Source organism: Amphiprion ocellaris, chromosome 6, assembly GCF_022539595.1.
Source record: "Amphiprion ocellaris isolate individual 3 ecotype Okinawa chromosome 6, ASM2253959v1, whole genome shotgun sequence".
Taxonomy (NCBI): Eukaryota; Metazoa; Chordata; class Actinopteri; family Pomacentridae; genus Amphiprion; species Amphiprion ocellaris.
In genome coordinates, this window is record NC_072771.1 from 3,452,026 (window position 1) to 3,479,939 (window position 27,914).

Consider the following 27,914-nt stretch of genomic DNA (forward strand, 5'->3'; position numbering starts at 1 on the left):
ACAAGAGAGACACAAAATGACACAAATGAGCCCAAGAAGTACAAAAATGAGACAAAAAACAACACAAATGAGACACAAAACAACACAAAGACAAAATGACACAAAACACAAATGAGACACAAAACAACACAAATGAGACACAAAACGACACAAAGTACAAAACAACACAAACGACACAAAATGACTAAAAATGAGCCCAAAAAGTACAAAAAATGAGACACAAAACAACACAAACTAGACACAAAACGACACCAAAAGTTACAAAAATGAGACACAGAACAGCAAAACCAACTAATTAATCATTTTAAGGACATTTTGTGTTGATTTTCACTGAATTTAATACAAAGCTGTCAGTCATGTGACTAAATCTGTTGACAGAATGTGCATTGATTATGTCTGTGAAGGTGCTGTAACTTCTCGTGTTTTCTAATAAAGAAATAAACGACAGACACGAAGACTCTTCAGAAAAAATCGACATTTTATTGCCTACAGGGGTTTTTGGGAGGACAGATGAGACAAGTGCTGCTGAGCATGTTTGGTTTCAACTGAGGTGGAACTGCTCACGTCTGAAATACAGATTTCAGTCTTTGTAGAAGTCCTCAACATCGTTTGTACAAATTAGTAGCATCACGAGGCCTCTGGGCTTTAAAAAATATCAACCAAAATCATTGTTTTAGCTCAAAACTTCCAATCAAATTCAAAATTTTGACGGTTTGTAAAAAAGTTGGTCGAATTTTCTGCACTCCATTGTGGTTAAACAGTCCACTATCTCTGGAGAATGGTCTGACTGCACCTCATTTTCAAGAGGGGAATAAAAAAACTCTGGATTAATTGTTTCTATTTCAACCAATCACAATTATCTTGGCCAGAAATAGGCCCAGGATGCAGTGATGGTGCCCCAGAACGGTCAAAAACCTGAATTTTCCTGGCGTAGTCCATACTATCTCTGGAGAATGGTCCGACTGCACCTTATTTAGAAAGGAGAAGAATGATTTGGCTTGTTTTTATTTCTTTAAACCAATCACAATCATCTTGGCCAAATCTAGGCCCAGGATGGTGCCCCAGAATAGTCAAAAATATGACCTTTCCTTGCATAGTAGGATCTTTCCCCACAGTGCTGCATTGTCGCTGTAGAATGGTCTGACTGTGCCTCATTTCGCCACTGGTGAAACGTTCGACCGTTTTTGAAAAATATTCTGTCATCTGAGGCCTTGGTAACATCTTGAAAACATTTTCAAATGATGCTTTGAGAACGTTTTTCATTTGTTATCATACATCTTCAAGGAACATTATTAAAAAATGACAAATATCCTTAAAAGAAGAACGCTGTGGAATCGTTTCCTGCTTGCTGGGACGCAATCTTTAAACAAAAGCCTTAAATTTCCCCAAAGTAAAGCAGTTCTTTACACATTTTGCTTATCGGTCTTGTAATTTTTTTTTGCTTATTTGTCTGTTTGGTGTGAATTTCGTGTCGAATTTCATAAAACTTGGTGGAAGAACCTGTGACATTTTGGTGCAGATACTGATGACTTTTGATGACTATTCTATGTGCAGTAAGTCATACATTTTTTGGTGAAGTTGCAATAATTTTCATAAAAAAGAAACCAACTGGTTTTCTAGTGGGCGGGGAGATTCCTGGACTTCTACAAAGCATGCGTCTGTATTTCAGTTTCTCTTCAGTCAGACGAACACAACAAACAGCATCGCCGCCTACATTAGACAAACTCTCACTCTGCATCAATATCTTCAATTTTACACCTTTTTTTCGCTTTTAATCATCAAACAAGATGCAAACTTTGGCTTCCATGATGTAAAATCTGCAGCTCTTCACCACACAGCTGCAGGCTTTCGCTCCGAAAACCAAAATGTGGTGAAAAGCTGCACGTCAGAAACCTTTCAAATCGAGTGCGGCTCTTTAAAATCCTCCTGTGAAATTAATGTAGCACCTTTTTTTGTTTAAATTGGTGACTGCTGGTGGCTAAAGATCCCAGTTTTACTGTCAGTTAAAACACATCAGAGACACAAATCTGCAGAAACTGTAAAATACCAAGGAATCTGTTCTTTTTGAATTTACAGATTTCCAGAAATACAATTTTTTCTTGTTTTTTAATAGCAGGAAAGACTTGAAACTGAAAACTTTCCCCATTGTAAGTCCAGCAAATGAACCAGTGCATTAAACTGCAAACAAGATTGACTGAAAAACGCATTTAAGTCAGGTTTAGATTGTGCATAATTCTCATTTTCACCAGAATTATTTGGTGTTTACAGGGGGTCTTCAATCTACGGCGCTTCGTTGTTACATCGGAACTGGTTATGGGCTGGTTCTTGGTTTACCAAGTCCTCAACCTACGGCGTTTCGTCATTACTGGTTATGGGCTGGTTCTCGGTTTACCAAGTCCTCAACCTACAGCGTTCCATCGTTACTGGTTATGGGCGGGTTCTCGGTTTACCAAGTCCTCAACCTACAGCGTTTTGTCATTACTGGTTATGAGTGGGTTCCCGGTTCACGATGTCCTCAACCTACGGCGTTTCGTCATTACTGGTTATGGGTGGGTTCCCGGTTCACGATGTCCTCAACCTATGGCGTTTCGTCATTACTGGTTACGGGCAGGTCCTTGGTTTCCAAAGTCCTCGAACTATGTCATTTCATTGGAACTAGCTACGGTGGATCCTCGTTTTACGACGTCCTCGACCTTCGGTGTTTCGTCGTTACATTGAAACTGGTTACATGGAACTAGTTGGCGAGTGGAGCGGACGAATACGTCGTCACGTGGTGCTATAACACGACTTTGTTTACATTCTCCAGTTGTACACAACCTTGGATTGTGCTACATTCACGGACTTTTTGCCCTTCATCATGGCTCCCAAGCGCTATCAAGTAGATGAAGTTGTAAAAACAGAGCAACATATTCTGTTATCTTCTAGTAAAATGATTCATACGTGCATCAAAGTCATTGGTATTCATGACTTTTCTGAATAACTGATTGATATCGTGATGCACGTAACGGCTTTGTTCACATTTTCGCGGGAGTTCTGACTTACGGCGAAAATCGACTTATGTCGGGCCGTAGGAACGGAACTCTGATGTAAGTCGAGGACCTCCTGTGTTTTTTGGGTTTTTTTGCAGTTTTACCTTTAATATGTACAGGTTAATACACTGGGAAGACAACATTTTTGCAGCATCCTTTAGATTCTTGATGCAGTGATTTTAGCGTGTCGGAGCACATTAAAGACGACAAATCCTTTGGCCAGAAAATGCTAAAATGCTTCGTATCAGATCTAACGTAGCCACCACGTAAAAACAACAGTGGAAGAAAGAAATCTGGATTTTTTTTTTTTTTTTTACATTCAGAAATCGCATGTGTGCATTTAGAAACTAGTCAAAGGAAAAACCAGAGGAGGATGTTTGACTTAAACAAAAAGACAAGAGTCGAGCAATGATTCCTCAGTTTGAATTCCTCACAGTCTCGTCTGCGAGAGGACGAACGGATGGATGGAGGATGGTTGATGGATAGATGGATGGCTGGAGGATGGCTGGGTTAACGCCGGGTTAATCTCTGAGCGTCTTGGTCTCATGGGCAGTGCTGCTGTCGGAGAAACTGTACAAACGAGGCACGTTGTTTGTAGAAAAAGTAGACGATGAGGTGCGAAAATCAACAATTTAGGTGATGATGGAAGTTTCTGAGGATGCTGTGGAAGCTAATCTGCAAAAAAAAAAACTTCTGGGAAAAATAAAAAGATTTCAATGAAAAGCAATGAAGACAGGCTGCTTTTGAACATTTATCGTTGTTTTTTCCTCAAAAAATTGAATAATACTGAATCGTACTAATTGAAAAGAGGAAAATAAAATGCCCGCAAGTTCGAAAAAAAGAACCAAGTGTAGACGTCGGTGGAAGTGATATTCACAGATGAGATATCTGAGTGCACTGGGCAAATTAAAAGTAAAGAAAAATATAACAGATTTTCTTAATAGTTTGAGAAAAGTTGCACCCCTTCAGCAGGAGAATGGTACATTCCCCTCACAGATGGAAAGACCCCCGTCGACTCTTTTCTGTACAGATGTTGTATAAAATCAGAAAAACCCTGTGAGGTTAGTTCAGGAGTGAAGTATGAGCCTCAAAATGCTCACAAACGTTGGTGTTTAAAGCTGAGGTTACAGAACGATTATTACGGCTTTTTCTTTTTACGCCTTTACTGATTTCTAAACAGTCAGGGTTCACGAGACACGAGGGCTGGGCATCAAACCATAAAATTTATCTGTACCAATTTTTTTTAAATTTTAAAAAAGGTAAACCTGGCAGCGAATAATTAATTCTAAATCAATGTTAGCAATTTATATCAAAATTCTTCAGCAATTTTATTTTATTTTTATTAATTTCATCAATATATATTTACATGAATAATTAAAAATACTACAGTAAATTGATAATCATTATTATACTTATTCTACAATTGTAGAATAAAAAAATACATTAATGCATTTTATTTTCATGGTAATTAATTAAATATCAATTTATTAATGTATTTTTTTCTCCTACAGTTTCTACAATTGTAAAATAAAAAATACGTTATAAATATATTTTATAGAAAAAATGCATTAATGTATTTTTTAAACCGTAAAAGAAAACACAATAATAAATTATAATTTAAAAATAGATTAATAAATTGATAATTATTAATTAAAAATATTAAAAATAAAAATACATTTAAAAAATAGAAAATACATTCATAAATTATTAATTCCTGAATGTATGTTTTCCCACAACTTCAACAATTGTAGAATTAAAAAAAATATTATTACATTACATTATTAATGTAATTTGTAGAATTAAAAAAATGCATTATTAATGTGTTATTTAATTCTACAATTGTAGAAACTGTAGGATACAAAAAATACATTAAATTGACAATAATAAAGTAATTTACTGCATAAAATACAGATATTATTTTTAAAGATTTTTTTTAGCTTGACTTTTCAAATACGCTTGGTGATATAATTTTTTATAAATTTGCATTTTTATTTATTCATTTATTTTTTGCATAATTGGTGCCTGTAAGGTTTTAGACTGATCATATGAAGTACTTTTGGAGATAAAATGTTTTTAGATACTGCCCATCCGATCCATTTTTAACAGAATATTGTCACACATTAAAGTGTGAAGCCGTAAATAAATCCAGAAATTTTAAAGTAAAAAAATATGGCAACATTTCTTTTTTTTTTTTTTTGCTGAATTATACTTGGAGAATCCTTTTGAAACTTTATTTACCAAAATTTTTGTTTTTTTATGGTACAGTTTGTCAGACCTGATTAATCACTTCTCACTTTTATGAAACAGCTTTAGAGAAACAGCTGTACAGTTAAATGCTTTTACACCAGTGGTTCCCAAACTTTTCTGCCTTTTCAATGCTCTTTCTAGTTCACATTTTACTGTTTGTGTTCTCCAAAGAGAGATTTTAATTAGTTGCAAAGGAAAATCACTGGTGCCAAAATGATTAAAAAAAAAAAGAGAATTTAAAGAAAAAAAGCATTCCTTAACCAGTTTTGTTAATTTGAGTCTGGTTTACTGAAGCAAAATAGACGTGTTTGTTTATGAAATGCTCAGAAATAACATGAAAATGCACCAATTTCTATCCAATAATGTTACTCATTCTCACACCAAAATGATAAAAAATGAAGGATTTAAAGTTTTTTAACCAGTTCTGTTAACTGGAATTTGATTTACTGAAAGACAATCGACATTTTTGACCACAAATGGTGAGAAATAACCTGGAAATGCAAAGATAAAAACCTCCTGTCTGCTTCTTGTCACAGTTTGTCGATAAATTGCGAGAAATTCACAATTAAAAAGACATTTTCTCTTTTTAGAATTTACTGGACTCGTATTACCTATCAAAACAAAAGCAAGAATTAGTAAAAACACAATTTAGATTATTATTGTTGGCGCCATAATAAGTGTCTCATGACAGATTTTCAGCCTCACATCCAAAATTCAGCTTTTTTCCAATTATCTGGATAATTATTTAGCTTTTTTTAACCAACAACTCATGAAATAAATCAATTAAAAAAACACTTTGCCAGTTTTGTTTGATTAGTTAAACATCACGAGTCACATTCAATCAACATTAAAGGACTTATGTTGTATTTTTTTGTAAATAAACACAAATAAAAAAGGCAGGATTGTGCAGAATTATTGTTCCAAATACAAGTTGTTGATAAAAAAAAAACAAAGTCTCAAAGTTCGGAGCCACTGGTGCAGGAAATGTTAAATATTGGCAAAGGACAAAGAAGGATTTCTAGAAAAAAAAACATGTTTATTTTCTCAATTTTTTAGAATTTCTTAAAAACATTAAAATATTGGCACTGAAACTTCGGTACAGCGTGGTATGGATGGACACCCAGCCCTGCCCTGCGTTAATTACGTCACTCCCACATCGATCGTTTCTAAAATAAAAGCCTCACAGCAAAAAAAAAAAAAAAGAATGATTATTTATCGCTAAACCAAATTCATCTCTTTTGGGATTAATGGAGCAAAAAAAGTGCATCAGTAGTTTGTTTTTTCTTCATCAAAAATGCACAAAGACATGGGACTTGTACAACAACAACAACATATGTGAGTACGTACGTTACCTGTGCTTTTATTTTGTTAGAACAGTAGCTTCCTGTTTGGTTGAGTTTAGTGTGAGAGGTACTGCTGGATGCATAGCGGAGCCCTGAGTTAGAACCGACATAAAGGGCTGTTAATCCACAAAACACACAGGAATCTTCTACCAATTTAACGGCGAGTCTTTTGGTGAATACATTCAGCTCCTGGTCAGGGATCAGGAGTTTAATTATTTCCTCTGGCACCAATAAATAAATATTATCTTATTCTACGTCTTTGGCCAGTCGGGGGAAGGGAAATGGGATCTTAAAAGAGCTAAAGCTAAACGTTCGTCGGCAGCTGTGTTTCCGTTTTAAACGCAAACGTCTGAAATGTCGCAAAAGGTTAAATAAAAAATATGTTTTGTTTAGTCACCTAAAGGTGGTGCTGCAGGCTACATGTCTGTAAATAAACAGAGTAGAAGAAGCCAGATTCAAAAAATGGAACAAATGGGAAAAAAAAGTTGTTTTACACGAAGCAAATAGTAATTATTCGTTAATGTTAGCGGGTATTTATACTTTCCGAAAACAGAACAAGTTTTGGCAAAATTGGGGATGAATTTTTTAAAAATTTGCACACATTTTTTTCTAATGTGATACATAAAATTTAATTGAAAATGTGTTGAGAGCTGTTGAAAAACGTCCAAGTTTTACTAAAAACTTGAATTTAAATCTCATAATGGGGATTTGAGTCGCTTTACTTGAATTGATGTACTATAAGTGTGAATTTGAATTTCTAAACTTGAATAATTGTACTAAGATTTTAATGTCGTAATTTAAACTATTAAATTAAAAAAAAGTTTCGTCGTGTCGCCAGATGGTGGTGCTGCAGGCTACATGTCTGTAAATAGAGAATTCAGTTTCAAAATATTAAATTCAAACTATGTGATTCAAATGAAGTTTTTTTCCCCGTAAATACTCAAATTGAGGAATGCAAATTTTTATTACAAGTATTCAAGTTCACCAGTTAAAAATTCAAATATAAATAATTCAGATTCTGTTAAAGCGGCACAAATTCCTACCAGTGAAATTAGCAGAAACAAAACGAGGCAAATACACTTAAAAACGCAAAGTGTTTTTTTAAATATATAAAAATACGTTATGGAAACACGGCTGCCGTCAGAGTTACGGAGGCTAATTTGGTTGCGACGCTAACAAAAATGTGAGTTTTTTGCACATGAATTTGGCCTGAACTGATTGTTTAATTACTTTATGAATCTGCAGAAAACGTGCATCTTCAGAACCAGGTGAAAACAACACCTCTGCATATTTAGCGTTTATAAAAGATTCGCTACCTGGCAGGTTTTGGAGATTAAAACCAGGCAACATAATCCCAATAAATGCAGAAAAAGACAAAAAACTTGAGCGTTTCCCCCAAAACAATGCAATATTATCAGTGCTGTTTGTAAAACCTCCAGCGGTGACGTTACATTAATTCATCTTTTAACCTCCTGCGTGAAATAAATTACTGTTAAAACACCCAGATTGTACTTTTAAAACCTTTAAAAATGTAGCTGTTGAGAACCGAAAACAAACCTTCCACATCCTTGTGTGTAACATTCAGAACTTCAGCTGTTTGTAGTGTTACTCCTGTTTGTTTTTTTATTTATTTAAAATACCTGTCAGTTAGTTTGGGAGCGACTTTAACACAACATGGATTTTGTGGTGCAGCATTATGTTGTAGTCTAAAATAAAAAGAAAAGAAAAAAAATTCAGGCTAAAACAGGCGTTTGTAGGAGCAAGAAGGGGATTAATATTCATCCCCACATTTGGTATCAAGCCTTTTTCAAGGGGAGAAATGAAAAATAACAAAAAAAAGAATATACAGTGTGCAAAAAACACAAAAAAGGAGCAACAAACAGGGCAAATACTTCACTCCTTTTGGTTAGAGGGGGTCGGATGAGTTTTACCATGAACTGTACAGGGTCCTGTATAAAGCTGGAGGTGGGCAGGAGGACAGTGTTTAAAGGTGGAGGTGGGCGGGGCTCTCCGGCTGCACTACCTGTGGACCGGCAGGTGCAGCCCGTTGAGGGGGTTGAGCGGGTGGGGAAGGGGAGGATGCAGCTCCAGCTGGGCCAGCAGGGAGAAGTGGTCCGAGGGGATGTGGGGATGGGGGCAGCCGGTGATGTTGTTGTCCACCAGCCACTGGCTGTCCAGAGGTCCCAGCAGGCCCAGGACGCTCATGTGGGTCTTGGAGAAGAAGATGTAGTCGATCACACCCTGCAGACGCAAACACACACCCACCGGTTTTAGGTCATTAAGGCGTCTGACTGTAATCCTGCACACTGTCCAGCCTGGAAAAATGCTTTTATTAGCCACATTTTGGTGCCAAACCTTCATCACGGGAATGGTTTCTAAAACAGGAAGTGGCTGAATTACAAAATTTTCCTAAAAATCTTCATTTTAAACAGCATGTATGCCAATAGTGTTCAGCTTTTAGGTCATTAAGGGGTCCAACTTCAATCCTTGACACAGTCTAACCTGGAAAAATGCTTTTATTAAGATAAGATAGTCCTTTATTTCTCCCCACGCCAGGGGAAATTCACATTGCTACAGCAGCTTATGTAGCAATAAACACAGTAGTAGTAATAAAATAATCATAAAATAGTGGTAATAATATTTACAATATGCACAGGGATGAGAAGTGAGGATGAAATAGTGCAGTACTGACACACTGTAAACAATACAATATAAAGTGGCTTGAAAAAATAAGTTTAAAAAGTGCAAAGATGAGGGCGTGAATTACAAGACATTCCTCCAAATCACAATTTTAAACAACATACATGTCAATAGTGTTCAGGTTTTAGGTCACTCGGGGGTCCAACACTAATCCAGTACACTGTCTAGCCTGGAAAACTGCTTTTATTAGCGACATTTGGTGCTAAACCTTCATCAGGCGAATGGTTTCTAGAACAGGAAGTGGCTCCACGTAACACTTGAAGGCATAAATTACAAGACATTCCTCCAAATTCCAATTTTAAACGACATACATGTCAATAGTGTTCAGGTTTTAGGTCATTAAGGGGTCTGACTTTAATCCTGCCCACCGTCAAACCTTCAAAACTGCTTTTATTAGCGACATTTTGATTCTAAACCTTTGTCAGGCGAATGGTTTCTACAACAGGAAGTGGCTCCAAACAACATACATGTCAATACACATGTTCAGTGCCAAGACAAAGTATTTGCACCTCCCAAGAAATCTTCAATTTTTGCATATTTGTCAAACTGAAGTTTTATGTTTTGGATTCTTCAATTTTATTTAGCTTTTTCATCCAAAGTGACATACAGGGGGTCCTTGGTTTAGGACATCCTCAACCTATGGTGTTTGGTCGTTACATTGGAACTGGTTACGTGGAACTAGTTGGCGAGCGGAGCGGACAAATACGTTGTTACGCGGCGCTATAAGAGGAAGACGGCTTTATTTTCATACAGTGTTTATTATGTCCTAAATTATGATTTTACCACTGTGTTATACACAGGAGACGCATAGAGTGTCTAAGTTCTGACTTATGGCCAAAATCGATGTATGTCACGCCGTAGGAACAGAATTCTGACGTAAGACGAGGACCCCATTTATACGTGAGAGTAGATACACCAGCAAGAATCTGGTCAGGAGAAAACAACCTGGATAAGATAAAGATCAAGTGTTTAGGTTTTAGGTCATTAAGGGGTCCGACTATGTAAAACAACCAAAATAAAATGTGGCATGGCTCAGAAACAGTGAATTTAAGAAACTGGAACAAGTTTCCAGTAATTCTGGACTGTTGTTAAGTAATTTTGGACAATTTTAGACAAATAAATGCAGCATGGCTCAGAAACAGTGAACAGAAGAGCAAATTGTTGGAAGATACATTCAGCATGGTGAAGCATCTTTGTGCAAATGATGAGCAGAGTAGAGAGGAAAAGTCTGGAGAGGCTGGAAACATGGAAATAGTTAAATATCTGCAGTATGTGGAGACAAAATGACCACAAAGAGACAAAATGGCACCGACAAGATGTAAAACGACCAAAACGAAATGTGGCATGGTTCAAAAACAGTGAACAGAGGAACATGTAAATAGTTAATTATCTACAGCATCTAGAGCCACCATTTTCACAGTTTTTCTAACACCTTGATTGTATTGTTTTGGTAAACAAATACCAAAATGGATTAAGCTTTGTTGTTTTCAATTTTTATGAAGACATTTCTGAGTTGTCTCGACTTCTCTATGGTTGTTCTGTTTCCATAGAGTTGCAGGACTTTAGATTGTATTGAAAAATTAACCAGCAGTGATTTTGTTTTTAACTGTTCCCACACACAGTGTTTAAACCTGGCTGATGGGACTTTTGTTTACCTTGAAGTCGTACGTGTAGTTGGTGTAAGGCATCAGATTGCTGTCATAGGCGCTCTTCAGCTGGAAGCTGTGTGTGATGCTGCCATCCGAGTTGCCGTTTTTGCCGTTGCAGCTGAAGTTGGTCAGACATTCGTTGTAGCGGAGCTCCTTGAAGTCCTTGTGGTTCTCGGCCACACCTCCGTTGCTCAGGTATTCCACCACACCTGGACCAGAGAGCAGGAGAGAGTTTATGTCTATTGTATTCAATATGCGGCTACAGCAGTGCTGTCGTAGTAGATTGCAGATCATTTTGAATAAGAAAACTTCGGTCGGAGGTCAATAAGCGTCACAGCAGTCTCTGTCATGGTGCCCATTTGCTAGCTAAAGCCCCACAATGCCGAATGTAGTCCAAGTGACCACCATCATGGACTCCAACTGTATTAAACACAGTGAACAAGCTGCAGTCGAAGAAGTACGAGGTTCGACCTGGCACGACCAGGTTCTACAGCTGATCTACAGTACGAACAACTCAAATCAATGAATCGTCCAAGAAAATTCAGACAGTCATACCGGAGTCTGGCAGAGGGCTGAGGTCAGCATACAGGACGATGGGGATGGAGGACGGGGTGGAGGTCGCTAGGCACCACATAAGTCTTTGTCATGGTGCTCCTTGCTAGCTAAACCCCAACAATGCCGAATGTAGTCCTAGTGACCAACTTCATGGATTGCAACTATATTAAACACAGTGAACAAGCTGCTGTCTACAGAGCTCTACCTGAGACTCCACCTGGTGGCACGACCAGGTATTACAGCTGATCTATGATACGATATGAAAAACAAATCAACGAATCGTCCAAGACAATTCAGAGAGTTGTACCGGAGTCTGGCAGCGAGTTGAGGTCAGCACACAGGACAATGGGGATGGAGGACGGGTCGGAGGTGGGCGAGTCCGTCGCCATGGAGCCTGAGGCCCTCTCAGCGATGCTCTTCAGCTCCGACAGGAACATCATGGTTTGGATCAACTTGACGTCCGAGTACTCGGGGTCCCAGTGCATGTGGGCGTTGGCCACCAGGATAAGCTGCTGCTCCTGTGGAGGCTTCATGCCTGGAAACAGAAGAGAAGAACTGGATTAATACCCCAGATAGGCAGCAGATACATCACAGAGGCATTTAACTATTGGTAATCATTGGCAGTTACTCAAGAATTAGTAAAATATTACATCATACTAACATTTGCACTAAAACAACGAGGGTTGCTGTTATTTTTAGGTTATTATGCTGCTCCTACTGAACAGATCCTGTAAAAAAAAAAAAAAAAAAACAACAAATAAAGCCTGCTGTGGTTATTTTGGTTGCAGAAAACCACAGAGCTCTGATGCAACTTAAGAAACTCAAAGCTACTGATGTTGTAATACTTAAAATAAAAGGAAGAGAAGGATTTACAGAATGACAGGGAAGTTTTACTGTACATGAATAACACTGAGGAAAAAAAGTCTTTAATATTGACTATATAACAAAAAAAACTAAGCTTACTCATAGAAAATCCAAACAATATTTGGATTTGCTGGGTTTTTGTTCATAATTTTTAACGCTGTAGGGTCTTGGCCTTAATATCTTTAGTTATTCTGTAATTGATAACACCAAAAAGTCTTAGGTATAATATCAAAACAGTCTAGTTAATCTCTCTAATTAATAATTCCATTGGGTTATAGCAATAATATCAAATTTGTTGGGTTAATCTACATAATTTAATGATACCGCAGCATCTGTATAATCAGGTAAACATGTATGCATATATATATGTTTTGTTGTAAGGTTTAAATCATTACTAGGTAAATTACTCAGGTAAAGAATCTTAACTCTAACAGGTAAAAACATCTTTAAACTACAACAGAAATATCCAGCAGAGTAATTTTAATATACATCAGGTCCTTCTTTAGTCCTGAATCAGTGCACGGACTAAACACCCAGCAGACAGTGACACCTTGTGGGAAAACATGTTACTGCAGATGAACGTTTCCTGTATTGCTTTTATTGTGGTCATTTTGTTCGTCATTTTTGTCATTTTTCATCTCTCTTTTCCTGTTCTGTGTCTGTTTTTTCTTGTTCTATGACTGGTTTTTGGTGTTTGATGTCTTGCTTGTCTTGTTTTGTGTGATTTTTGTCTCTCATTTTTCTTGTTTATGTCTAGATTTCGATATTTTGTGTCTTGTTTTTGTCTTTTTGTCGTTTAGTGTGAAGATTCGATAGTTTTAGTCTCTTTGTGGCATGAAACTATGATACATCCCATAATACTGATGCTCAAAGTTGCTTATAGAGCAAATGAACAAGTGTTTAGTGTTTAGACTGTGGAACCTGCAGTGGATGTAAAACTGATCTGGTTGCAGTTTTTAACAGAACTCCAACGTAGTTCTCAACCCTGAAAATTTAATGTCTATCTGCTGTCCTGGTGAAGTTATGAGGCTCAGAAATGAATTAAAAAGGACATCTGGAGCTCTGCAAACACTCATTAACGCTCCACTGTGAGACTATAAAAACAGGAAGCTGGGACACTTGGAGGCGTGGAAAGTTTCTCTAGTTTTAGTTGACATTCTGGAGGTTCTTGGTCCATTCTTACCACCGGAGAACATGTCCTTGTTGACCTCCAGCAGAACGGCGACACCGATGTTGTCTTTGGTCATCACTCTGTTCAGCATGACCTCGGAGCCCTCGGAGTTGGCCATGGCCACCTGGTTGAACTCCACAGTGTGGTTCTGGACCAAAGTAAACCTGCAGGAGAGTGGACAAAGCAGCAGTAAAGTCCACGGTTTCATTTCAAAAATCAGAACTCTTCAAACCAGCATCTGCATACCGTCACATACACAAGCCTACGAAGCACATTTTGCACAGTATGTAACAAAAACAAAGCTGCTGAACTGACTTCTCGGTCTTGAAGAACACCGCACAGCCGTCCACGTGTTTCCTCTCCTGCTCAGAAACCAGTTTGGCACGAGATTTTGGACAGAAGTAGCCGTTGTAGCCGCGTTCCTTTAGTGTTTCCAGAAACATGGTGTAGTACTGCTCCGTCTCCACCTCCTGCAGGGACACAAGGAAAGAAAAATCATCAGAAACAGTCGATAAAACACAACGCAGAGTGGGTATAATTGTCTGGTTTCAGGGGGGAGTCCAGATATTCTGAAACCATCCGCTGGGAAAAACTACTATCAACTATGACTGTGTTGTGGAAGTTCATCAATGTCGAGAGAGGATGAGGAGGGACACTGGAGACTAAGATGATTTAGGTTGAGAGTAAGGTTTACGGATATCAGGAGAAGTGACACCGACGAAGCAGCAGTTCATGCAAGCAACGCCAGCATCAGCTCTGAGGATTCTCTCTGATCTTTGGGTATATATTATAGTTGGGAGGGGGGTCATCGGCATCAGGTACGGTGTCTGTGGAGTGGCAGACCCGGGTGGTGGTCCCCATTTTCAAAAAGGGGCATCAGAGAGTGTGTTCCAACTACTGGGGTATCACACTTCTCAGCCTCCCCTAGTTTACTCTAAGGTGCTGCAATGAAGGCTCCGGCCGATTGTTGAACCTCAAATTCAGGGGAAGCAATGCGGATTCTATCCTGGTCGTGGAACGGTGGACCAGCTCTTTACTCTTGTGGAGCTGCTGAGGTGGTCATGGGAGTTCGACCTGCCAGCCTACATGTGCTTTGTGGATCTGGAGAAGGGCTATGACCATGTCCCCTGAGGGACTCTGTCGGGGACACTGCAGGAGTATGGGGCACCAGCCTCGCTGATACCAGCCATTTGGTCCCTGTACAACCAAAGTGAGAGCTGTGTCCGAATACTCGGCACAAAGTCAGACACGTCTCCAGTGGGTGTTGGACTCCGCCAGGACTGCCCCTTGTCTCTGATCCTGTTTGTGGTCTTCATGGACAGGATCTCAAGGCGCAGCCAGGATGATTTGGGGACCTCAGGATCGCGTCTCTGCTTTTTGCAGATGATGTGATTCTGTTGGCTTCCCCAGGCTGTGACCTTCAGCAGCACAGGAGCCGAGTGTGAAGCGGCGGGGATGTGGATCAGCACCTCCAAGTCTGAGGCCATGGTTCTCTGCTGGAAACCGGTGGATTGCTCCTTACAGGTTGGGGGGGAGTTGCTTCCCCAAGCGAAGGAGTTAAAGTATCTCGGGATCTTGTTCAGAACTGATGGGAAAATGGAGCGAGCGATGGACAGGCGGATTGGTGCAGCGTCAACAGTAATGGTGACCGAACCGTCATGGTGAAGAGGGAGCTGAGCCACACGGTGAAGCTCTCAATTTACCATCCATCTACGTTCCAGCCCTCACCTGTGGTCGTGAGCTCTGGGTAGTGACTGAAAGAAAGAGATTACAGGTACAAGCGGCCGAAATGAGCTTCCTCCTTAGGGTGGAAGCCTTAGGAGCAGCCTTAGAGATAGGATGAGAAGCTCAGACATCTGGAAGGAGCTCGGAGTAGAGCCACTGCTCCTTCGCGTTGAAAGGAGCCAGTTGAGGTGGTTTGGACATCTGATTCCGATGCTTCCGGGGATGCTTCCTTTGGAGGTTTTCCAAACACGTCCACCTGAGAGGAGACCCCAGGGTAGACCCAGAACCCATTGGAGGGATTATATGTCTCATCTGGCCTGGGAACAACTCAGGATCCCCCAGAAAAAGCTGGAAAGTGTTGCTGGGGGGAGGGACGTCTGGAATGACCTGCTTCATCTGCTGCCTCCGCGACCCCACCCCAGAGAAGCTGAAGAAAATGGATGGATGGATGGAGGGATGGATGGATGGATGGATGGATGGATGGATGGATGGATGGATGGATGGATGGATGGATGGATGGATGGATGGATGGATGGAGGGATGGATGGATGGATGGAGGGATGGATGGATGGAGGGATGGATGGATGGATGGATGGATAGAGGAATGAATGGATGCAGGACTTAATGTTGCAGTAAAAAATGAGCTCGAGTAAAAAAGTGACAGAAGCAAAGAAAAATGCTAAGAAACTGCTCGGCTAATTGGGATCATGATTCTTGGACAGCATTTTAAGCTTTTATGCCAAGTTTAATGCTTACAATAATAGAAAAAAAAAAACTTTCTGAGGACTGAAGACTAATATTAACACTTTTTTGAGAAATATAGCTTCCTTTTTACTGATTTGTGTCTTTTAATCCAGCAAATTTACCTGCAGACTGATGATGTCGGCATCACAGCTGGTGATTTCCTCCATGATGCCTTTCTTCCTGTATTCCCAGTTCAGGGCCCAGGATGGACAGTAGCCGTAGAGCTGCCGCGTGGCGTATTTATCGCACAGCACGTTGTAGCACATGACTGTGAACGTCGCTGAAAAGTAGAAAAACATGTTAATTTAGAGAATTTAGAGGAAAAGAAATATATGGGAGATGCTTTTTATGTCAAACGCAGTAAAAAAAAATTGAATATCCGAGTTTCAGAAAGCTACTTAGGAAAAACATCCCGACTTTAATGCCATAAATTATTCTTCATCTGATGAATGAATTTTGATACTCTGGATGGTTTTTATCCACGTTTGATGTGACGAAGGAATGAAATTAAAGCTTCACTCAGAACTCCAAAGACGCATAAAGGAGCCTCATAAATAAAGAATGAGTTCATGGCTGACTTTTATTCTACTTGGCAGTGGAGTGCAACAACAAAAAGAAACACTACGCTCTCTCTGCTCCAAAACCATGTCATATTATTTTGTTTTGACAGCTTTTTCTCTTCCTCTCATCTGTGTTCAGGCCCAATTTACAGACAATATTCTGACTGAGATGCTCTAGACAGCTTCCTGTCTCTGCAACCCTCAACTTTTTTACAATTCTGTCTTGTTTTTCTTCATTTTAGGCTCATTTTTTTTTACTGAAATATAAAATCTTGGACCTCTGTAGAAACAGAACAACCATGGCTAGAAGTTAGAATGCCATAAATCATAGATAATATAATTATTTGTTTTACAAAAATTGGAAACGACCCTGGAATCAGCATGTACAGCATTTTTCCAGGTGTCCACAGGTGTTACCAACAATGGAAAAAATGAGGATTCAACATGCTTTTTTTTTTTTTGTTAACAAACTCGAAGCTTTTTCTGATGTTTCACCATGCTGAATGTATCTCCAACAACTACCTCCTCTGTTCACTGTTTCTGAGCCATGCTGCATTTATTTTATTCATCCAGTAGCTTTGATTTTACTCTCAGTCTTTCTTGTCATCTCCATTTTGTGTCTTTTGTTTTAAATTTTTGTCATTTTGTGTTTTTTTTTTGTCCAATTTTGTCTAGTGTTTCTTGTTTCGATCATTTTATGTATCTTGGACACTTTTTGCCTCTTCAAGGTCACTTTGTGTCTCAGTTTTGTTGTTTTCTGTCTTATTTTTGATAAGTTGTGTGTTGTTTGGGCTGTTTTGTGGCTCTTTTTTGTCTTTTTCTTGTTTCTGTCATTTTGTCACTTTCTGTCTCCTAATTTGTGGCATTTTGTCGCCACATATTGTAGATATTTAACTATCTCCATGTTTCCAGCCTCTCCAGACTTTTCCTCTCTACTCTGTTCATCATCAGTAGAACGATGTTTCACCATGCTGAATGTATCTCCAACAAATTGCTCCTCTGTTCACTGTTTCTGAGCCATGCTGCATTTATTTGTCAAAAATTGTCCAATATTATTTGAAACTTTTCCAAAATAACTTAAAAACAGTCCAAAATTACTGGAAACTAGTTACAAATGACAATTTTTTCAGCGATTATAGACAATTTCAGTAACGGTGGACGGGTTTTTTGTCATTTTGGATCATATTTAGTCCAATTGTGAGTCTCTGCTCATCATCAGTAGAAAGATGTTTCACCATGCTGAATGTATCTCCAACAGCTTGCTCCGCTGTTCACTGTTTCTGAGCCATGCTGCACTTATTTTACTGATCCAGTAGGTTTTTCCTCTCAATAACCCAAATTTCTACATTGATTTCTAATTTATTTCCATAAACACAGCCTGTTTTTTATGGTTAACATGTAAATTAAGACATTTTTCAGTGATTTTATGAACAATTACTGCAACTTAGCTTCTAAATATAAGATGCTTTTTATATTTCTCAGCAGGTTTTGGGGTGTGGACGGTTGAATAAATGTAAAAAAACAAATATTAAGGCAACAGGAGGTTTCAGGTGTAACTCCACTGGTGGTAAACTCACCTGTGGGCATCATTTGGTCTCGCTCTTTCAGAGTGATCCAAGGTCTTTGGGGGAGCTGCTCTGGGTGAACTGGGAGGACGGGGGAACGCCAGGATTAGTGCTGGTTTGTCCACAACAATAGTGTTCCTGTTATGAAATACCTGCAGCGTGCGGTGCTACAATAAACCCTTAAATAATGCATGAGTTGTGACGACCGGCTGAGCGTCGGATGATCCGGCCGAGGCTTTTACCTGCTAGATTGTCGAGCATGTAGTTCAAAAGCTTCCTGGTTCCGTCCAGCTCCTGGTACAGGTTGAGGATGTCTTGGGACAAAGGGTTTCCTGCAGAAATGGATGTTTTTGTTTTTTTTTTGTTTTTTTTTTTTTAAACAAATATCATCTCAAATGATCGTACTTTTAGAGCAATTTCTACTCTACAATCTCTAATTTGCTATTGCTATTTGCTTGATATGGCTAATTACTATTATTATTTTTAAATAGTCGATCCACTTTAAAACACTGAAATTCAAGGCTGTTTGAACAACAACATCTCAGGAACTATTAAAGATAAAAACCTGAAATTTTCAGTTATTTCTCATCATGTCACTGATTCAGAATCTGTAATACTAGGACTCCTTCAGAGGAGTCACAGGTGTTGATCATGGTTGGAATTATTGGCAATAATAAATTATAGACTCACCTTTTAGCCCCAGAGTTTGTAACTGGAAAAGCCTCCCAAGTTCATAAGGCAGAACTCGTAAAAGATTGTTGTTTAAAAGCAATTCCCTGCAAGAAAAACAACAAAAACACATCAGGATTCTGTCTGATACACAAACTTTATTCTCAGTGTTGTAATGATGCTGTCACCACCATGCTTAATATCGTATTGCCACCACCATGCTTCACATCATGATGCTGCCACCACCATGCTTCACATCATGATGCTGCCACCACCATGCTTCACATCATGATGCTGCCTCCACCATGCTTCACATCATGATGCTGCCACCACCATGCTTCACATCATGATGCTGCCACCACCATGCTTCACATCATGATGCTGCCACCACCATGCTTCACATCATGATGCTGCCACCACCATGTTTCACATCATGATGCTGCCACCACCATGCTTCATATTATGATGCTGCCACCACCATGCTTCACATCATGATGCTGCCTCCACCATGCTTCACATCATGATGCTGCCACCACCATGCTTCACATCATGATGCTGCCACCACCATGCTTCACATCATGATGCTGCCACCACCATGTTTCACATCATGATGCTGCCACCACCATGCTTCACATCATGATGCTGCCACCACCATGCTTCATATTATGATGCTGCCACCACCATGCTTCACAGTGGGGATGGGGCATTTGTGGTGGTGTGCAGTGTTTGGTGTCCACTAAACATAGGGTCTAGTCTGATGGACAAAAAGCTCCATCCTGGTCTCCTCAGACTAAAAAATCTTTTTCCAGGTGACTTCAGAGTCTCCACGTCTTCTGGTGAACTCTAGTCCAGATTTATTTTGAGCTTTTTCCAACAGAGTCTTTCTCTTTGTCTCCATAAAGCTTTGACTGGTGAAGAACAGACAACAGTTGTTGGATGAACAGTCTCTTCCATCTCAGCTGCTGAAGCTTGGAACTCCTTCAGAGGAGTCATAGGTTTCTTGGTGGCCTCCCTCACTAGTCTCTTTTTTCTCGGTCCTTCAGTTTTTGAGGACGTCCTGCTCTAGTCAGATTTATTCATGTTCCATCTTCCTTCCAGTTCTTAATGATGGATTTAACTGGACTCCAGAACATATTCAGTGACTTCCATCCCCTGATTTATGCTGTTTATTAAACCTAATGCCTATTTTGAGTCTCCAGAATACAGAATCTGTAAATACCTTTGTGTCATGTTGTGTCTACGCTGCATGGTTTACCTGAGAGAGACCATGTTGCCCAGTTCGGCGGGCAGACTGCGGAGCTTATTGGACGACAGGTTCAGGTAGACCAGGTTGGGCAGCTTGGCGATGTCCGGCGGGATGCGGGTCAGGTTGTTGTCGTTGATGTGCAGCGCCGTCAGGTGGGTTAGAGTCCACAGAGAGCTGCTTAGACTCCTCACCCGCCCTGGAAATAATAAAAAAAAATACACAGAGCGCCTTTAAAAATACATCAATATTAACTTTAATCTGACTTTGATTTGTATCGAACCAGGAAACAAAACAGAAGCAAGACGTCTACTGAAAACTGATTTGGTGGCAGGTATCTGTTTCCCACAAATAACTGTATAATAATAATAATAATAATAATAATAATAATAATAATAATAATAATAATAATAATAATAATAATAATAATAATAATAACAACAATAATACAAATTTGAAGAATAACCATTTATATAGCATTTTTTGTTAAAATTACAAATTACTTTACAGACAGGGCATAAAAAAATGAAAAAAGCAGCAAAAGTGGAGAAATTGAGATTAACATGGTAAAAGATTTTCAAAATAAATCAATAAAACAAACAACAATGGACAGAAATCAAAAAAGCACCAAAAATGTCAAATTGCGTTAAAAAAAGAATAAATAGACTGGAAGGAGTAAAACCATAAAAACAAGGGTGATAATGATAGTTAAAAAATAAGAAACAAAACCACAAAGACGAGGCTAAAAGTAAATAATCATAATGCATATATAAATTTAAAAAATCTGTAAGTAAGTAAATAAAGAGTAAAAGATAGAAAATTAACAAGCAAATAAATTACATAAAATTAAAAAAACTAAATTAGACCAAAAAAAAAGGCAACATCACATGAAAACAAGCCAAAGCTTAGATTATTATTTTATGCTACAACAAGAAATAAATTCCGTTTTTCTGAATCAGAATTGAACTATTTCCAGGATGAAAAATCACAATAACAATATTTCAACCCTCATGCGACACTAAAAGCCACAAATAAAACCAGACTGAGTGGATTTCAGAGGTCGGTGGAGATATTTGACAAAAACCAGACAGAATAAAAAGATAAATTCACAGTGAAACTGTATTTCTCCGCTTGAGTCCTAAAGAAACTTCAAAGAGACGCTTCAAAGGTAAACGAGTCACATTCAATAAATCAAAGTTCAAATAAAATAAAAACCTGATGAACACCTGGTTTATTATTAACTAAAACCAAATGAAACTTGATCGACCCTGAACACTTTCTAAAGTTTCACTTTCTCTCAGCAGGAAACTAAAAAGTTCACATCTGAGGGTTTTGTATGTAGTTTATGGATCTTTACTTTCTGAACAAGTGCTTCACATGATGCTGCCACCACCGTGCTTCACATAATGATGCTGCCACCACCGTGCTTCACATCATGATGCTGCCACCACCATGCTTCACATCATGATGCTGTCACCACCATGCTTCACATCATGATGCTGCCACCACCGTGCTTCACATCATGATGCTGCCACTACCATGCTTCACATCATGATGCTGCCACCACCGTGCTTCACATAATGATGCTGCCACCACCGTGCTTCACATCATGATGCTGTCACCACCATGCTTCACATAATGATGCTGCCACCACCATGCTTCACATCATGATGCTGCCACCACCGTGCTTCACATCATGATGCTGCCACCACCATGCTTCACATCATGATGCTGCCACCACCATGCTTCACATCATGATGATGCCACCACCGTGCTTCACATCATGATGATGCCACCACCGTGCCTCACATCATGATGCTGCCACCACCGTGCCTCACATCATGATGCTGCCACCACCGTGCTTCACATCATGATGCTGCCACCACCATGCTTCACATCATGATGCTGCCACCACCATGCTTCACATCATGATGCTGCCACCACCGTGCTTCACATCATGATGTTGTTGCTGTTTGGTTGGAAAACGTGTTTAAAAGTCTTGTATTGTCCCAACCCACTAAGATATTTGGTTTACTATCACGTACGACAAAAAAAAGCATAAAATCCGACATTTAAGTAGCTAACACAAGCATATATTTCACGTTTTTGCTTGAAAAACAACCCGATTATTGACTCGCGATGGATGAAATTGTAGTTTCCGTTCATCGTGTACTTGTTTGGGCTTTAACACATTTTGATTTCTTATCTTATTATATGTAGTTATCGATTAATTTGCGTTTAATTTTATCAAAACGCCGGATAATACGTCTTTAAAAGTCTAGTTTTGGTCGACCAACAACCCAAAATGCTACATTAGTGACATTTTTTGCAGAAGAAATTAGAAACTGTAGCTTTGCTTCAGTTTAAATGCACATAAAAACAGTACAAAAACATGCAGAAAAGGCAATAGAAGCAGCGTGACTGAGATAAACATGCCAACAAGATGAATAATTAATAAAAATGACGTGATATTTTGCATCATCTCTCAAATTAAAACAATATATTTAAAGTTATTGCCCTTTAAGCAGTCATGAGCCCCGTTAAACTGGTTTTAATGCAACTTTTCTAACTCTAAAATCATTTTGTTTGTTTTCATATTGCAAAAAAATCAATGGTAGTGATTCTAAATTCTGGGTTTTGGGGCTCTGCTGGTTTGTTTTTTGACAGATTCACATCTGAGCTTGGATGTTTCTGGTTCTGGATGTTCATTTCATGCACCCCGAGGTGGAGAACGTTGGTTATACTGACCAGAAATCTCGAGCTCGGCCCAGTGAGACTTCTTCCCACTGGACGCCTCCTCGGCCGACATGATGGTGTAACATCTGCGGGGATCTGGAGGATCATATTTTTCCTTTGGCATACCTGTTAATCTGAAAAACAGAGCAGCAACACAGAAAAGGTATTTTAAATTCAGACACGAAGAAACAATCTTGAGCTTTCTGCACTAAAGAAACATATAATAATACATTTAAAAATTAATAAAATAAATAAAAGGCATGTGCACTAACTTTGTTCTTCAGACTCGCACTCTTTTTGAAACTTTATTTATTGTTGTTTAAGATAAAATATAATTTCAGTTGCACTTTTAAGAAGAGGACATATAAGTTTGTAATAAGTATTGCACAGCTACCTCAGAGAAAGAAAGAGATTCTCTTTATTTTGATAAAGAGAAGAGGAAATATAATTTGTAGTTTTTATATATCTAAACATGTATGCTCATTCTGCAAAAAAATTGTGAGAAAATCGTATCGTTAACCAAGTATCAGAAATCGTACCAAATCGTGAGTTGAGTGTATCATTACATCCCTTTTAATTCATAAAAATATTTGCTAGTTTTGTATTAGGTTTCATTATTAAAGTTGCAGCCACATTTTAAACGATATATTAATTAAACACAACAATAATTGGAGACCATTAATTCATGATCAAAAATAGTTGATTTTCAACTTGAATGATTAATTGCTTCAGTGTTCGTAAATGTACGAAAAAAGAGAAAAATCCTGGATAAAATGCTTCACATCATGATGCTGCCACCACCATGCTTCCCATCATGATGCTGCCACCACCATGCTTCATCATGATGCTGCCACCACCATGCTTCCCATCATGATGCTGCCACCACCATGCTACACATCATGATGCTGCCACCACCATGCTTCACATCATGATGCTGCCACCACCATGCTTCATATCATGATGCTGCCACCACCATGCTTCACAATGCTAACCTTAACCCATGGCTGCATAAACTGAACAGTAGGGCAACACTTAATAATAAAAATATAGTTTATTTCACATTTAGAGGAATCTGTCCAACATCTAAACTTCTGCAAATGCAACAATCTGCACAATAACAACAGTAATTTAGTATATTTCTTGTTTATTTTTATTTTTTCGGCAGGTATCCCTACATATTTGCACTATCATCCCTTTAGCTGCTGCATTCTTTCACCGTGGGATGAATAAATAATCATCTTATCTTGTCTTTAAATCTACTTTTCTCAACAGCAGATTTATTATTTGTTCTGCTGTGTCTGGTATTTTCCCAGCAGCTCAGATAACTCATCCTTTTTCATGTGGCTGCTGATTTTACCGGCTCTCTGACTAAAAAACGGAGGTGATTTCCCGACGTCTCGACCAGAACCGAAGCCAAACCAGAAAAACTCACAGAGGAAACACCTGGAGGACGACTGGCCGCCGATCCTCCACATCTGCTCTGAAGGAATCCATCTCCAGGGTAAATCGAGGTTTTAGCAGCAAATTAAAACGTCTAAAATCCTCTCTAACTTGTTCTGTTTGACCAAACGAGTGGATTATCCGGAGCAGATCTCTAATGCAGCAGCAAATTAGCATATTACAGCCCAAAATAAAAATATATTCAGTTTAATTTCATGTATGACAAAGAAAAGCATAAAATCTTTACATTTACGAAGCTGAAACATGCGTTTTTTGCGGTTTTTAATTGCAAAATTACCCAATAATCATACAGTTGTATGATTATTGGCAAATATTGCAAATATTACTTCATTTAGGCAGTAAAACTGAAAACTTCCTGCAGTAATAAACTTCACGCATCAATAAAAACACATTGTGTGGTATTTGGACTCTTTGAAACTGTGAATCTGAGCAGGAAACGTTTCACTAATAGGCTGTCGGATCATGATATCATGTCAGAGGATTTAAGGTAATTAAATTACTGCTGGAGAGCCTCAGAGTGGAAACTGTTTGGATCCTGAAGCTGTTTAATAAAGATTTAGAGGAGAAGATTAGGACATCAGCATAGAAACAGAATATAAAGACAAGTTTGTTGAGTTAAAATGTCAGAAATGTTGAAAATATCTGAGAAGCAGCAAAATAAATCTGCTTTTCTGAAGACAAGTTCACTTCTGTTGACTCAAAACTGAAATCAGAGTGAATCAAGTTCTGTTAAAGAACAAAATATACCTGAATAAATGTAGATTTATGAGGAGATTTGGCAAATGTATTCAAAGTTACAAGTAAATAGATCTGCAATTTAGTGATTTATGTCTCACTTTTGAGCCAAAACTCTCTTAAACTAACAAGTTTGAAACAAAAACTAGAATTTTACCTCTTCATAATCAATGACTGCATCACAGATTAAGCACAACACTCAAAATATTATTATTTTTTCAGCTTCTAGGAAGATTTTTATAAGTATCTGCATTTTGGGCTCTTTCATGACATTTTGAAGACGTGATCCAACTTTTCTCCATTTTCTAACATTATGTGGACATGATGAGGAAATTAATGCCGAATTATTTGATAATTACAGATAATAAAATCAATAAATATGGCAAATATATTAAAAATTACAAGTGAAATATTCAACAATATGCACAATTTAGTGAACTATGTCCCACATTTAAGCCCAAACAAACACATGGCAAACAAAATTAATAAATTTATACTTTGCTAATCAATAATTGTTTCACTTTGCAAACCAAAAAAAAAAACTGAAAATGCATGTTTCAGCTTCTAAAATGTGAAGATTTTATGTTTTTCTTTGTCATACATGAAATTAATGTGAATATATTTATATTTTAGGCTGTTGGTCGTACAAAACAAGACTTTTATGACTTTTTCGAGGTGTGCTATGGAACTTTTCTCTCCTTTTTCTGGCACTATATGGGCATATTGAGGAAATTTAAGGCAAATTATTCGATAATTTTAGAAAAGAAGATGATAAAATCAATATATATGGCAAATTTATTAAAAATTACAAGGAAGATAATCTAAAATATGTCCAATTTAGTGACCTATGCCCCACATTTAATCACAAACAAACACATGGCAAACAAAAACAAGAAATTCATAGCTTGCTAGTCAATAATTGTCTTTTTTGTCTCATTTTTTTTGTCCCTTTTTTGTTTTGTTTCATGTCACTCGTCTCATTTTTTGTCATTTTGTTTTTCTCTTTTGTCATTTTATGTCTCGTTTTTGTAATATTTTGTCTTGTTTTGTCTGACTTTAGTCATTTTGATCATAAAGTTAAATACTAGATTGTTCAGTTCCAGCTGTGACTAAATGTTGTGCTCCTTTGTAGACACTCTTGGTTTTGTCATTTTTTTGTCTCATTTGTGTAATTTTTTGCCTTGTTTTTGTTTTATTGCATGTTGTCTGTATCATTTTTTTGGTTTTGTGTCTCATTTTTGTAATATTTTGTCTTTTTTGTCTGACTTTTGATTTTTGTCTTGTGTTTTTGTCATTTTGTGTTTCCTTTTTGTTTTGCTTGTGTTCCTTTGTCTTTTTTTGTTTTGTTTCTTGCTTTTGTCATTTTTTGTCTCGTTTTGTTTCTAGTTTGTCATTTTGTGGTTTTTTGGTGTCGTTTTTGTCGTTTGTCCATTTTTTTGTCACTTTGTAACTTTTTTGTCAATTTTTTGTCTCTTTTTGTTTTATTTCATGTCGTTTGTCTCATTTTTGCCATTTTGTTTCTCGTTTTTGTCATTTTGTGTCTTGTTTTTGTCATATTTTGTCTTGTTTTTTTGTCTTTTTGATCATAGAGTTAAGTACTATAACGTTCAGTTCAAGATGCAGCTAAATATTGTGTTTCTTTGTAGAGACTCTGTGATCTGGAAGTTGGAATGTGGAAATGATAAACTGAGGTACAATATGGCTAAAATTTCACTCATTTTCCTTGAGAAACTTCAGGTTGTTCATAATGTTTTGTAAAAAGAGAATTCCTTAAATGTGAACATTTTTAGAATGTACTTTTTTGCACTAAACCAACAGAAAAATCTGGATCATTTATAGGTTCTTACGCTGTGATTTCACTGGTCATTGGAGATCAAATGTGGCCCTGAGCTAAAATAAGTTTGACAGCTTGCAGGTTATTCAAACTAACTTTCTGTCTGCAAAAAAAGCATGCACAACTCCTTTAGTTCTTGCAGATTGGTCAATAAATGACTCTTACAACAAACTTCTAGAGTAGAACAAGTGCAGAGGAGCTGATATGAGGCTCCAGCTGCCCGGAGGTTCAGGTTGGCAGTGGAGAGAATAAGTTTGGAGAAGACTTACATAACCTGTTTACACACCACTGGGTCACAAGCAGGCAGATATATGGCCTCCTGGCACCGGTTCATATCACAACCATATGGAGATGGAGGAGGAGCTCGGATAGTTCCAACAATCCAGACCCCACAGATACTCTAAACATCACGGCAAACCCTGAATCTGTTGCTTCACACTCTGAGGGAGTTGATATGTTTGCAAAGTTGAGGAGGGGAGGGCAAACTATGTAGAGATGGCAACTGCACCAACCAAACAACCCACCAACCACCAACCAACAGCTGAGTATCCAAACATAGCTTTAAAGTCAGGAGTGACATTAGGAGGCCGGAGCTGCTCGGCAGCTGTCACACCTGACAGCGAGGTAAACACGCCTCCCGGCTACACGTCCGTGGAGGTATTGAGTCGCTAATTCCACCAAAATAACCCCGGGATGAGGCGAGAAGCGGCGCCCGTCCGGAGCTCCTGTCGAAGCCGGGCGCTGGAGTAGTCGGGCTAGCGGCGGCAGGGCGCACGCCGCCCGGGCTTCACCGCGGCGGAGGCGGCTCGGCACCGACGGAGGCGGATTTAAGTGTTTAAAATTAACGTGGTTGAAGCGGCAGCGGCTTAGAAACAAACTAAAACGGGATATTACCTTCATTCGGGGGCGGTAGAAGACGGTTTGTGGGGGGAACTGGCAGAGACATGCAGACGCGGCTGTTGAACCCGTTTAGCCCCTGAACGTCTCGGAAACACAAGGAAGAACAACAAACGCCACTTCCGCTCGTACCCGTCAGTCCCGCGTCCACGCAACCGCCGCGTTTCCAAACACACGCAAAAATCCA

At 38.5% G+C, this 27,914-nt stretch overlaps 1 protein-coding gene and 1 long non-coding RNA gene across 3 annotated transcripts in view; one reads left to right on the plus strand and one right to left on the minus strand.

Moving 5' to 3' along the window:
• Positions 1 to 24,455, plus strand: part of LOC129349118 (uncharacterized) — a 55,804-nt gene extending 31,349 nt beyond the window's left edge. The window contains exons 4-5 of the long non-coding RNA XR_008601978.1: positions 22,732 to 22,963; positions 24,117 to 24,455. This is a non-coding gene — a long non-coding RNA (uncharacterized LOC129349118). The remainder of the gene's footprint in view (positions 1 to 22,731; positions 22,964 to 24,116) is intronic.
• On the minus strand, positions 461 to 27,841 carry cnot6l (CCR4-NOT transcription complex, subunit 6-like). 2 transcript variants are annotated; one of them, XR_008601977.1, is made up of 14 exons: positions 27,725 to 27,841; positions 22,813 to 22,934; positions 20,077 to 20,263; positions 18,843 to 18,928; positions 18,395 to 18,484; positions 18,165 to 18,233; positions 16,150 to 16,307; positions 13,874 to 14,028; positions 13,571 to 13,722; positions 11,831 to 12,058; positions 10,975 to 11,177; positions 8,643 to 8,860; positions 2,579 to 3,599; positions 461 to 2,520 (listed from the first exon to the last, which is right to left on the minus strand). XR_008601977.1 is itself a non-coding variant. In XM_055011219.1 (13 exons), the coding sequence occupies exons 2-13, from the start codon at positions 22,922 to 22,924 to the stop codon at positions 3,551 to 3,553; spliced, it is 1,707 nt and encodes a 568-aa protein (XP_054867194.1). In that variant the 5' UTR covers positions 22,925 to 22,934; positions 27,725 to 27,841; the 3' UTR covers positions 461 to 3,550. The 2 variants fall into 2 exon arrangements, 1 of the variants encoding a protein (XP_054867194.1); XM_055011219.1 differs by having other exon boundaries at positions 461 to 3,599.
• Between the last annotated feature and the right edge of the window lie 73 nt (positions 27,842 to 27,914).

Bases quoted from the DNA above. Each gene is read 5' to 3' on its own strand.
- cnot6l (XM_055011219.1), bottom strand. From the start codon at position 22,924: ATGCCAAAGGAAAAATATGATCCTCCAGATCCCCGCAGATGTTACACC. The intron at 11,178-11,830 runs GTACAACTCTCT...TCTCTGGTCCAG, and splicing joins CAACTCGCTGCCAGACTCCG to GTGTGGTGGAATACCTGAGC. The intron at 8,861-10,974 runs GTAAACAAAAGT...TTGCGTCTGCAG, and splicing joins ACTACACGTACGACTTCAAG to GGTGTGATCGACTACATCTT.